The sequence below is a fragment of the Physeter macrocephalus genome, chromosome 2, assembly GCF_002837175.3.
Source record: "Physeter macrocephalus isolate SW-GA chromosome 2, ASM283717v5, whole genome shotgun sequence".
Taxonomy (NCBI): domain Eukaryota; kingdom Metazoa; phylum Chordata; class Mammalia; order Artiodactyla; family Physeteridae; genus Physeter; species Physeter macrocephalus.
Genome location: NC_041215.1, coordinates 3,556,598 through 3,568,663, shown reverse-complemented (window position 1 = coordinate 3,568,663; position 12,066 = coordinate 3,556,598). Strand labels below are relative to the sequence as shown.

General features: G+C 48.3%; 1 protein-coding gene and 1 long non-coding RNA gene across 9 annotated transcripts in view; one reads left to right on the top strand and one right to left on the bottom strand.

The window, feature by feature from the left end:
- The window catches only part of STK10 (serine/threonine kinase 10), a 131,593-nt gene extending 120,571 nt beyond the window's left edge, over nucleotides 1–11,022 (top strand). For 5 of the 6 annotated variants that reach the window (XM_024116318.3, XM_024116317.3, XM_028497421.2 and 2 more), the window contains 5 exons: nucleotides 1,195–1,319; nucleotides 2,913–3,101; nucleotides 3,664–3,789; nucleotides 6,441–6,554; nucleotides 9,973–11,022. In XM_024116318.3, the coding sequence (XP_023972086.1) occupies nucleotides 1,195–1,319; nucleotides 2,913–3,101; nucleotides 3,664–3,789; nucleotides 6,441–6,554; nucleotides 9,973–10,113 (695 nt within the window). In that variant the 3' untranslated portion in view covers nucleotides 10,114–11,022. The remainder of the gene's footprint in view (nucleotides 1–1,194; nucleotides 1,320–2,912; nucleotides 3,102–3,663; nucleotides 3,790–6,440; nucleotides 6,555–9,972) is intronic. The other variant, XM_028497400.2, reaches the window with a different exon arrangement.
- Nucleotides 5,324–11,106, bottom strand: LOC114487459 (uncharacterized). Of its 3 annotated transcripts, none has more exons than XR_003682556.2 (3): nucleotides 11,021–11,106; nucleotides 9,806–9,987; nucleotides 5,324–5,586 (listed from the first exon to the last, which is right to left on the bottom strand). It is a non-coding gene; the product is annotated as an uncharacterized lncRNA (long non-coding RNA). The 3 variants fall into 3 exon arrangements; XR_003682553.2 differs by lacking the exon at nucleotides 5,324–5,586 and adding an exon at nucleotides 6,539–6,620; XR_003682557.2 differs by lacking the exon at nucleotides 5,324–5,586 and adding an exon at nucleotides 6,658–7,752.
- Between the last annotated feature and the right edge of the window lie 960 nt (nucleotides 11,107–12,066).

Here is a 12,066-nt window from a genome sequence, read left to right as displayed (position 1 = left end):
GGGAAGATCCCACATGCCGCGGAGCGGCTGGGCCCGTGAGCCATGGCCGCTGAGCCTGCGCGTCCGGAGCCTGTGCTCTGCAATGGGAGAGGTCACAGCAGTGAGAGGCCCGCGTACCGCAAAATAAACAAAACAAAACAAAACAACAAAACAACTGGATGGGTGAAAATTAGAGTTTGGTGCCTGTGGGCTTTGGAGCTAATGGTCCCTGTCTGTTGTAAAGATGTAAACATAGGACTAATATACGAGTGCTGTCTCTGGCTCATTATTATAACAGGGGCCACAAACAGGACTCTGATGGCCAGGGCAGTTAAACAGTAGAAACCACTCAGTACTTGATGTGGGCCAAGAAAAATGGGGTCCTTGGTATTCCGACATTCTGGATAGAGCCACGGATGCTTCAGAAAAGCCCTTGTTTCCTTTTCTTATCATGTGATGGTCTGCAAGAACCATCCTACCTGTGGGACTGGGGTTCTGATTTTGGTTTAGAAGCCAAATCACTGTTTTGATGTTCTGTGGATAGATGCTGGCTTTCATGGAACAGGAGTACAGTGAAATAAACAACTTCGCAGTAGGCTGAGCATGACCAGCTGTATCTTGCAGGGCGTGACGCTCTCCATCCGACACCAGCTCCCTGCCCTGTCCTGAGCACAGGGGTCGGTTAATAGACTTCCAGTGATAAAATGCCAGATAACTGTTTCAATAATGCATATATGGGACATGAAGGGTCTCACCTATTTTTCAAAGGAGGAAATAGTGACAAGAGGCTGTGTCTTCTTCATGGGGTTTCCACATGAGCCCTTCCTATTTGCCCATTAGGAAAGCAGAGGTGCAATGTAGATTGAACATAAAAGTATCTTCCAAGGACATTTTCCCTCCGTGGTGTGGTTGTGCCCATTTGGCAGAGATGGAAGGTGAGGCCTGGAGAGGATTCTGTGTTCATCTCAAATCCCAGTGATGCAGCTGGGTTTTAGCCTCTGGTTTCTCTGGCTCCTGACTCCAACACTTCCTGCTGTACCATGCTGCTGGGTGCTATCATCCCTGGAAGTTTCTAGGAGTTGGCTCAGCCCACATAGTCTAAGGACGTGGCACAGTTATCAGCCAGTGTCAGGAGACCTGGCTCGGGGCAGTGGAGGGGAGGGCCTGGTGGGGCTCTGGCCATCTGCACCTCACCGGGTGACATGTCCTCCACAGACCGGGAGGCGGCGCTGTGGGAGATGGAGGAGCATCACCTGCAGGAGAGGCACCAGCTGGTGAAGCAGCAGCTCAAAGACCAATACTTCCTCCAGCGGCACGAGCTGGTGCGCAAGCATGAGAAGGTGAGGCTCCTAGTCAGCTTGGGTTCGGGGGCTGCCACTGGGAGACCTGGGAGAGCCATGAGGCTGCCCCTCGGTGGGGCATCACTTGCTCCTGAGAGCAGCCAAATTGGCCACAGTGAGGCTCGAGAGCTTCTTGGGCGATGTCCTGCCTCAGGTCCAGGGGCTAGGAATTGGGGAAACTGTGCAGGGAAGCAGATGGCCCAAGCAGCTCCCTCGCTGACTCTGACACCTGAGGTACATGTCTCTCTCACTTTTTCCTCTTTTCCCTTTTTTTGTCCTGCCTTTCTTTCCATTTTCATTTTATATCTCTTTCCCATGCATTCCCTCAGAATACTTCTTTTTTAATTGAAGTATAGTTGCTTTACAATGTTGTGCTAATTTCTGCAGTACAGCAAAGTGACTCAGTTATATGCGTACATACATTCTTTTTAAAATATTCTTTTCCATTATGGTTTATCCCAGGAGACTGGACACAGTTCCCTGTGCTGTACAGTAGGACCCTGATGTTTATCCATTCTAAATGTAATAGTTTCTGTCTACTAATCCCAAACCCCCAGTTCATCCCTCTCCCTCCCCACCTGGCCTTGGCAACCACAAGCCTATTCTCCATGTCTGTGAGCCTGTTTCTGTTTTGTAGATAGGTTCATTTGTGCCATATTTTAGATTACACATATAAGTGATATCATTTGGTATTTGTCTCTTTCTGATTTACTTCACTTCATATGACCATCTCTAGTTGCATCCATGCTGCTGCAAATGGCATTATTTTGTTCTTTTTTATGGCTGAGTAGTATTCCATTGTGTATATGTACCACATCTTCTTTATCCATTCATCCGTTTATAGTCATTTAGGTTGCGTCCATGTCTTGGCTATTGTGAATAGTGCTGCTATGATCATAGGGGTGCATGTACCTTTTTGAATTAGTTTTGTCTGGGTACATGCCCAGGAGTGGGATTGCTGTATCATATGGTAACTCTATTTTTAGTTTTCTGAGGAACCTCCCATGCTGTTTTCCATAGTGGCTGCACCAACTTACATTCCCACCAACAGGGTAGGAGGGCTCCCTTTTCTCCACACCCTCACCAGCATTTGTTATGTGTAGACTTTTTTTTTTTTTTATGTGTAGACTTTTTAATGATGATGGCCATTCTGACCCATGTGAGGTGGTACCTCATTGTAGTTTTGATTTGCATTCCTCTAATAATTAGTGATGTTGAGCATCTTTTCACGTGCCTACTGGCCATCTGTATGTCTTCTTTGGATAAATGTCTATTAAGGTCTTCTGCCCATTTTTCTATTGGGTTGCTTGGGGTTTTTTCTGGTTAAGTCGTATGAGCTGTTTGTATATTTGGGAGATTAAGAAGGCATTTAGAAGGTAAGAAGGTAAGGTTATTTATTAATGGTAATTTTTAAAGTGAGAACAGAAAATGTTATGTAAGAGCAGTAGTAAAATGACACGAGCCTTGCTCTGCTGAGCATTCTGGACCACGCAGGTCCTGGGCTCCTGAGTGCGTGTGGCAGCCTTGGCATCTGACCACACCCACGCGCGTGGAACGCAGCTGACCTTGGCCCCGGCTGGGTGTCCCCCTCAGGAGTGCGAGCAGATGCAGCGCTACAACCAGCGCATGATGGAGCAGCTGAAGGTGCGGCAGCAGCAGGAAAAGGCGCGGCTGCCCAAGATTCAGAGGAGCGAGGGCAAGACGCGCATGGCCATGTACAAGAAGAGCCTGCACATCAACGGGGCGGGCAGTGCCGCTGAGCAGCGCGAGAAGATCAAGCAGGTGGGGGGCCGGGGGCGTCCTGGAGTGGGGCCAGACCCAGGTTTGGTGCAGCCTGAATCTTATATGGTTGGGGGAGTATAGAATATAAGACGCAGCACAGGGTCTGGGAAGGAGGAATGGAATGGAAGCCAGAAGTCACAGCCCGGAAGCCTAAAAGCCTCACGTTGACTGCCCCTCTGGTGGACACACTCAGGGTGTCTATCCTGCAGCTGCTTCTGCAGGTAAACTCCTTCCTCTCCTCTACTGAGACCCCGCTCACAAGTCACCCGTGTGGCTCGGGGACAGAGTCGGTGGCCGTGGGCTCCTGTGATCCCTGCTTACTTACATATGCTGTCCTAGCATGTCTCAGTGTCCTTGCCAATCTGGGGGCTCCTTGAGGGCAGGGGCTGGGTCTCAGCTCAGAGGGGAGGACTTCAGACGGGGGGCACGGCCTGAGTGGTGCGGGGCACTGTGGCTCTGTACAAACCAGCCCCTCAGATGGGGTCTCCCCGGGACAGGGCTGAGCTGGGCTCCCGGCCAGGCCCGTGGCCCGCTGAGGCGCCTCACCTGTTGTCTGTTGCAGTTCTCCCAGCAGGAGGAGAAGAGGCAGAAGTCAGAGCGGCTGCAGCAGCAGCAAAAACATGAGAGCCAGACGCGGGACATGGTGGCACAGTGCGGGAGCAACATGGGCGAGCTGCAGCAGCTGCAGGTACTGCCCTTCTGCCCCGCCCCCGCTTGCCTCACCGCCCCCGAGGCAGTCAGCTCCCTGGGGGCCCAAAGACCCTACAAACCGGGAAGGAGTCTGAAGCTCAGGGTGGAATGGTTTCCATCCTGCCGTTCTTTCCATCCTGCCGTTCTGTGTGATGTTGGCCGAATCACATCACCCTCCCAGGCCATAGTCTCCACATTCGTAAAATAGGCAGGGGGTGAGGATGATAATTCCTATTTTGCAGAACTGTGGTGAGGCTTTGTAAATGAGATGACAGAGCTGAGCTGAACGTGCCATGCCCGGGGCCTGGCAGTGGGCTTGCTGCTGGATTTCTCGGTCACCACTGTGTCTTGGGAAAAGGTGTCCCAATTACCCTAATACCAAAACCAGACGTTACGAGGAGGAAAACTACAGACCTGTATCTCTCATGAACACAGATGCACAAATCCCCAACGAAACGTTGGCAAATAGAATTAAAAAATGTATAAAAAGTAGTATACACCATCCCACCAGGTGGGGATTTATCCCAGGGCTCGTGCATTATATGAAAATGAGTTATGTAATCCATGACATCAACAGGCTAAAGAAGAAACATCACATGATCATATCATCAACAGATACAGAAAAAGTACTTGACAGAAGCTGACCCCTGCTCATGATAAACACTCTCAGTAAACTAGGAATAGAGGGGAACTTCCTCAACTTGATAGGGTATCTATAAAAACCTACAGCTACTTACCATCATCCTTAATGGTGAGAAGCTCAAAGCTTTCCCACTGAAGTCAGGAAAAGGTATCCTGATATTGACAAGCCCCTTTGTGACCTCTTTCCCTGGGGAGATCCTTGACCTTTTGTTTGCCTCACCCTAAGGGTCCCCGCCCGGGAGCTGGTACTTGGAGCCCCCTTGTGGTGGAGCGAGGCATTGCCCTACCTGACAGATAGATGGGCTGACACAAACCTCTGTGGCCTCAGGAACTTCTTTAGGCTATTGCATCCATCTGGCAATTTCTGGAAAGGCAGGGAGGTGTGGAGGAAACATTGCAGGTATTGAAGCCTGTCAGGTAGGGGCTCTGCTGCTTGTCGCTGTGTGAATTTTAGCCAGGCCACTCACCTTCTGTATCTGTGTTCCCAACCCTGCCTCGTGGGTTTACGGTGAGGATGAACTGAGAAAACCCATAAAGAGTGCTGGGAGCCCAGCTCTGGGCAGGCCAGAGGTACTCAGGGCTGCTATAAGTATTATTCCCAACCAAGGCAATTTCTAAATTCCCAGAACCCTTGAGCTTGAAACCCCAAATAAAAATTCCCCAAGGGGTTCTACTCTTCCAGTCCAGTAAGGTTGAGGTATCTGGATAAAGGCACTTTCCCCCTGCTTATAAACTCCTTATAAATCACAAGATTGATTCCCTCTGAGGAATCAACAGGGAATTGTCACTTTTGCCTATGAGAGATTCCAGGTTAAGTTTTGTGAGGCAGGTAACTTACCTCAGCAAGAGAACAGTGAGGTTGGCAAGCCTCAGCCAGGTCCATTGCCCTTACCCCTGTCACAAACCTCTCCTGAAGAAATGGTATGTGATGCAGATAATTATATAACTTATATAAATATAAATACAAAATATTTATACACACAGATTATCTTAGCTCCCACTGCTATAACAAAATACCACAGACTGGGTGGCTTAAACAACAGAAGTTTATTTTCTTACAGTTTTGGAGCCTGGAAATCCAAGATCAGCTTTGCCAGCATGGCTGGCTTCTGGTGAAGTCTCTCTCTCTGGCTTGCGGATGGATGCCTTCTTGCTGTGTCCTCACATGGCAGAGAGGGAGATGGGGAGAGGGAGAAAAGGAGGGAAGGAGACAGGGAGGGAGCACTCTAGCATGTAAGCACTCTGGTCTCTTCTTATAAGGGCACTAATCCCGCCATGAGGGTCCTACCCTCTTGACCTCATCTACACCTATTTATCTCCTAAAGGCCCCATATCTCCAAATACCATCACATTGGGCATTAGGGCTTCAACATATGAATTTTGGGGAGACACAATTCAGTACATAGCACAGATGTTTAACACAATGCTATTTATAATAGTGAAGATTAAGAGCAACCTAAGTGGCCAAAAATAGGGAAATGTTTAAATTAGATAAACCATACTGTGGGATATCTTGTAGGAATTAAAATGATGATTGTAAAAGATGTTAATTCTTTGTGTAAATGTAGAAATGTTTACATTATAATGTTGAGAGGGAGGCAGGTTTCAGAATTGTGTATACAGGGTGAGCTAAACAACGCACAGGACAGAGCCTGACAGGAAATATATCTAAAATTCTGTGGTGGTTGCCTCTGTGTGGTGGGATCGGGGCACAGATTTATTGTTATTAGTTTTATACATTCATGTTGAAAAATTCAAACAATGCAGAAAGCCCGAAGTAGAAAGTTGCAAGACTGCTGCAGATTCCACTACTCAATAAGAATTATTAATGTTAATATTCTGGAATGGTCTTCCAGGCACCTTTTGGTGCATGTGTCTTTACATGTAGTGTTTTGTATAAATGGAGTTTATAATCAAGGAGAAGTAAGAAATGAAGGATGCTGGTACCTTCATGGTATATCTCAGCCCTCTGTGCTTCTTACCTGTACTTCCTGGAATATGTTGCAGAATGAAAAGTGTCACCTTCTGGTAGAGCATGAAACCCAGAAGCTGAAGGCCCTGGACGAAAGCCATAACCAGAACCTAAAGGAATGGCGGGACAAGCTTCGGCCACGCAAAAAGGTAACCCTGTCTGGGCTGGTGGGCTCAGTGGTGGGCTCTGCTTCGTGTTGTGCCATCGGTGTCTGCCTGGCGTATGGATATAGATACAGATATGGATAAGGTACAGATTTATGGATTTATTTGAAGGAACTGGCTCACCCAATTGTTGGGACTGTTAAGCCTGAAATCTGCAGGGCAGACTGCAGGCTGGAGAGCCAGGGAAGAGTTGATGTTGCAGCGCTGAGCCCCAGGGCAGTGTGGAGACCCAATCCCTCTTTCTTTAGCGGGACCCTCAGTCTTTTCTCTTAAGGCCTGCAACTGATTGAGTGAGGCCCAACCACATTTTGGAGGGTAAGCTGCTTTATTCAGTCTACTGAGTTAAATGTTAATCACATATAAAAAAATTCCTTCATGGTGACATCTAGACTAGTGTTTGACCAAACAACTGGTTACCGTGGCTTTGCCAGGTTGACAAATAAATTGACCATCACAGGGCCTCAGTGTGGTCATTTATAAAGTGAAGATAATGAATATTGTATAGTGTTATGCAGAAAGCCACCAGCCCACAGTATAGGCCAAGGACGTACTCATGTCCTTCCACTCTCTTAACTCTCTGAGGAGAGAGCTGCCCTAATTACCCTCGATCATGTGTCCTGAGCCCTGAGGTTTGTTCTGCGGTCGTACTTGAGCTCTGCTTGCTGTAACTGTGATCTGCCCAGGAGGCAGTTGCCCACCGCAGCCATATAACGGCCTTGGGAGTCCTTGAATAGAGGCTTCCCTCCCTGTGCTAATGGAGCTTTCTAGCTGGAAGCTGGCCAGGGTCCCAGACCTTCCTGTTAATAGGCCCACACTTATCTGTAACCACGCGTGGTCTGCTAGGACTTTTGATACTTGACACTCAAATCAATTATACTCCTGCTGACACAGGCTGATCAGGCATCAGGAAATAGATGTTCACCTGGTTCTCTTACCTAGGGCTTCTATACCCTTGGCACATCCTGAGAGTCTGAAAATGAATCATCATCTTGCCTCTAGCAACTGCCCAGATTGCTTCTTGCGGGTGCCTGGGCTTAGGGGAGGTGCCGCAAGTATGTATTTGGAGAGCCATTGGATTTTGCTGGTGTGGGCTACCTCTTTCCAGAATTCTTTGTAGAATCATCCTATCCTTAGTCACCTGGGTTGCTGCTGGAACACTGACCCGGAGGCGATAATGTGCATCCTGGAATAAACGTTCTTTTACACTCTTGCATTTCAGTCAGCAGCTTTGAGCTGCCTGCCCATGTATGTGGGGGCAGGGGAGATGACTGTACATTGTGGAATATTTTTAGAAAAATTCAGATTTCTTTCAGTAAGTATAGAATATCTAGTAAGGTCAATAAGGTGTTGCTTGGGCCATAGCTGACACAGAATGTGGCCTCAGACAAGTCTTCCCTCCCGAACCTTGCTTTTTGGGGCCATAAGATGAAGATAACATTTCTTCCCTTAAAACAGGTGTTAGTACACTATTGCCCATGGGCCAAATCTGACCCACCACCTGTATTTGTAAATAAAGTTTTATTGGAACACAGCCACGCTCGTTCATTTACATATCGTCTCTGGCTGATTTTACACCAGACAGCAGTTGAGTAGTTGCAACAGAGGCCTTAAGGTTTCCAAAGCCAAAAATATTTACCATCTGGCCCTTTATAGAAAAAAGACTGCTGACTCCTGCCGTAGGTTATATAGAGGAATATATAGGTTATATAGAGGTAAAATAGAGTAGTGCTTAAGAGCGTAGGCTTTGAAGGAAGACAGACGTGGGAGAAAGTCCTAGCTCCCCCATTACTAGCTGTGAGACCCTGGGCAAGTTATTAAACCTCTCTGTGCTCAAAAAAGTGGTAGCTATTATAATAAAATTGGTATTCCTATAGCAGAAGTTACAAACTGATGGCCCACAGGCTGAAAGTGGCTTAGAGACATTAGGTATGGCCAACATACAGCAATTCAAAAAATTGTTTTAAGGTGCCAGTTTTTTAAGTATAAGGAAATTTTACATAAAAATCTGGATTTCCAGTATCTTTTGAATATGGATATCTTACAACAGACCGGAAAAATTGGCATTGCGATTCAGTGTCCCTTCTGCATTTTTCCTTAGAGGTAGAGCTCACTAGAATTTAGTACTGTTGAAGGAATGAGAGCTTAAGGGGGTATCTAGTAATTAAGTTGTTTGTTGAGACTATTTCAGGGCATCAAATACTAGTTTTAAAGAGAGAGACATAATAGAATGCTGGTCAAATCCTGTGAAAGTGGTTACTTCTAGAGTGAAAGTAAGTAATATAGAAGCCACATTTACTGAGTAACTCGTGTGCCTGGCTTTGCAGATGGTGGCACACAGTGTTTCAGAGCTTGAACTCTGAAGTTAGTTAGACCCATCTTGGCTCTGCTTCCAGCTAGCTGAATGACCTTGGGCAAGTGACCTAAGCTCTCTGAGCCTCAGTTTCTCCATCGTTAAGATGGGGATAGTGGTATCCATCTCATAGGGTGAAGATTAAAATAAGATGTAATGCACTTAGCATAGTGCCTGACATGTAGGAAGTAGTAATTATAGCCCATTAGTTTTTAATTTAATCTTTGCAGTAGCCCGGCCAGGCAGGTAGTGATATTGCCATTTTACACGAGAGGAAACAGGCTTGGAGAGGAAAGGTAGCATGCAGAGGCCCACCCAGCTGGTAATGGAGCTGAATCCTATTTGACTGTAAAGCCCCTGCTCTTTCCTCTGCACTCTGCTTCCTTTCTTAATTTAATAATTATTTATTTTTGGAGAACCCTCAAGAAATTTTTCTGGTAGGACACAATTTAGCTAGATAAACTTGCGTGTGCCCAAGGGAAGCTCCTGCAGTGCCTGTCCGTCTAGATGCTCCCCTTGCAGTTATCTGATGTGCTTTTACAACGTAGAGAACCCCTGTCCTACCACAGACGTTCAGAATTAGAATCTCGGGGGGTAGCATGACTGCACCTATATTTTGAAAAGAAGTCCCCTGACTTTGCAGGACGGTGCCCTGGTTAGGAACACCATGTAACTCGGACATCTCTGTTTCCCCTGCCGTTAAACCTCTTGCTCCATTTTCTACCTCAGGTTCTTCTCCATTCTTTTGGTTGTTTTCCTGCCAGCTGATTTGCATCTGCTTCTCCCTCACACCCCATCTAGACTGGCATTTCCCCAAAGCAGAGCCCTTGGTCCATAGGAAACTCCTGCGTGGCTGTGGCACGAGGAAGGAGGAGGTGGTACCTACCTTCTGGGTGACAGGCGCTGGGGCAGGAGCGAGGGAAGACCAAGTTACCCAGCACTGAGGCCTGGGAGGGGAATTTCCAGAGAAGGCCACTTTGGTGGGGGTCCTGTGGTTGGGGAAGGCTTGTGTCCTAAGGGATCCAAACGAGCTCCGTCTGCCCTCTGTCCTAGGCTCTGGAAGAAGAGCTGAACCAGAAGAAGCGAGAGCAGGAGATGTTCTTCAAAATGAACGAGGAGGCAGAGTGCCTGAGCCCCACCACCCCAACCAAGGCCACCAGGTTCTTCCCGTACAGCTCTGCGGATGCTTCGTAACAGCCGCCTGGGGCTGTGGCTGGCCGGCCGGTGGGCCTCGGGGCCCTCCCATTCTCTGTGAACAAGTAACTCAGGAGCCCCTTCCCTCTTGCTTCCATGCCGGCTCGAATCCCGCCCCTTGCCTTGTGCCACCCCAACCGTGCCTGACAGACCCACCCGGCGTTTCTGGCTTCTCGCTCATCGTGGAGGGCGAGGTTTTATGATGTGCTGCCTGATCCTAACGTGCATTCCATTTGAGCCCCAGGTTCCTTTGAGCTGTCAGCGACTTGGGCTGTTGCGGGGGCCAGGGACCAGGAGGAATAGGTGTTCTGTGGCCTCGAGGCCCCTCCTGTTTGCCAAAACACCAGCTTTGCTGTCTGTGGGCACAAAGTGCTACTGCTGAAGTCACCGTGGGCGCGTCCTACTGTAATTATCGGTGGCTTTTCAGCCATTCCCTGCAGTGTCAGACCAGGAACCACGGCTTCTAACAGGCATTTTGGTTCCCAGTGGAGCCTAGTCTGCAGCCAGCTGCTCAGGGGGTGCCCTCCTTCCTCCAGTTCCCCCAATCTGCTTTCTTCTTGAGACAGCATCTACAGCGGTGGGATGGGGAGAGGCTGAACGCTTCACCCTGATCTCAAGTGTTTCGTGCCATCTTGTACTCCCCCTTCCTGCACACACACCCCCACCCCTTGGCCCCCTGGGCCTCTTGTGCCAGGTGGATTGGAACATGTTCGCTGCCTGAGCCTGTGCCACTGAACAAGCGAGGGGAGCCGTTGGTATGGGCGTGCTGGGGGCCGGCACCAGAGGCACAGGCTGAACCGCCAGCCTGCGATTCCTTTTGGCCCTGCACGGGATCCTGTGTTCAGGGATAAATCCCTCGCCCCACAAGACCTTCCCACCCCAGTCACTCTGTCTCACACTTGCCCACCTGTCTGCAGGTGATACGGGAAGGCTGCTTCCCTCTGCCCTGTGTCCCTCCTAGTTCAGAGTCCGCCTTACACTTCAGACAGAGGCTGGCAGGCACTGGAACTTCTGTTCGGGGAGAAAAAGCATCAGGGAGAAATGCAGTGCTTCCTGCCCCCAGGAACCTGGCAAAAGCAAAGCTTCTGTATCTCAGATGGAATGCTGGGCCTTTGGATGACTCAGCTGGCCTCCCACAGATTCTGATCCCCACAGGCTGCAGAGCGTAGATAACCCAATAAAAGCAAATGCTCAACCCGGCGTTCGGTTTATTTACAAAGTAAACTTTTTTTCACCTTTATGTCTAACTTGAAAAAAAATATAAATAAATGGCTTCCTTAGGAAAATACCTGCTTTAAAAAAACAAAGCGGAAAACTGAAGGTGATTTTGAGGAATCATATGGGTGTACTGAGTCTGGGTACTATTTTGGTGGTGATGGGGTGGTTGACACACCCTGGGAGGACTTCCTCTTTCTTCACTCCTACAGGTAAGGGTGCAGTGCTTTGTCTTTCTAAAGCAATTCCCTGGAGTTTTCTGGGCACTGGTTGTAAATGGATCTCGGGAAAGTAGGGTAACCATTCAATAGGAAAAGGGACTTGGGGTTCCAAAGACTTACCTATGCAGTAAAGATGCACTGGGGGCCATGGGAAGGCACTGGTCCTCTTCGGTTAGTGAGCACTCAGCTTGCCTGCTTCAGTATTTGACCCAGAAGGGACAATTTTCAGGTCTCACACAAATGAGACAAGTGAAACAATTATCCCCTTTGATTCTCTTTGGTGCACAGGTGCTGGGAAAACATGAACTAACAGTGTAACTACAGAACACAGACCCAGTTCCACCAGGCGAAGCCAGCATTGGCGAATGGTCAGGTGATGGCCAGTGGCAGGGCTGACTTGTGCTTTATTTACAATACTGCCTTTTGTAGCCTGGGGTGTGAGAATGAGTATTAGGTGAAATGCCAGTTTCATGGTGTAGGTGAAAGTCTTTGATCATTTCCTTCTTTGGTTTGTCGT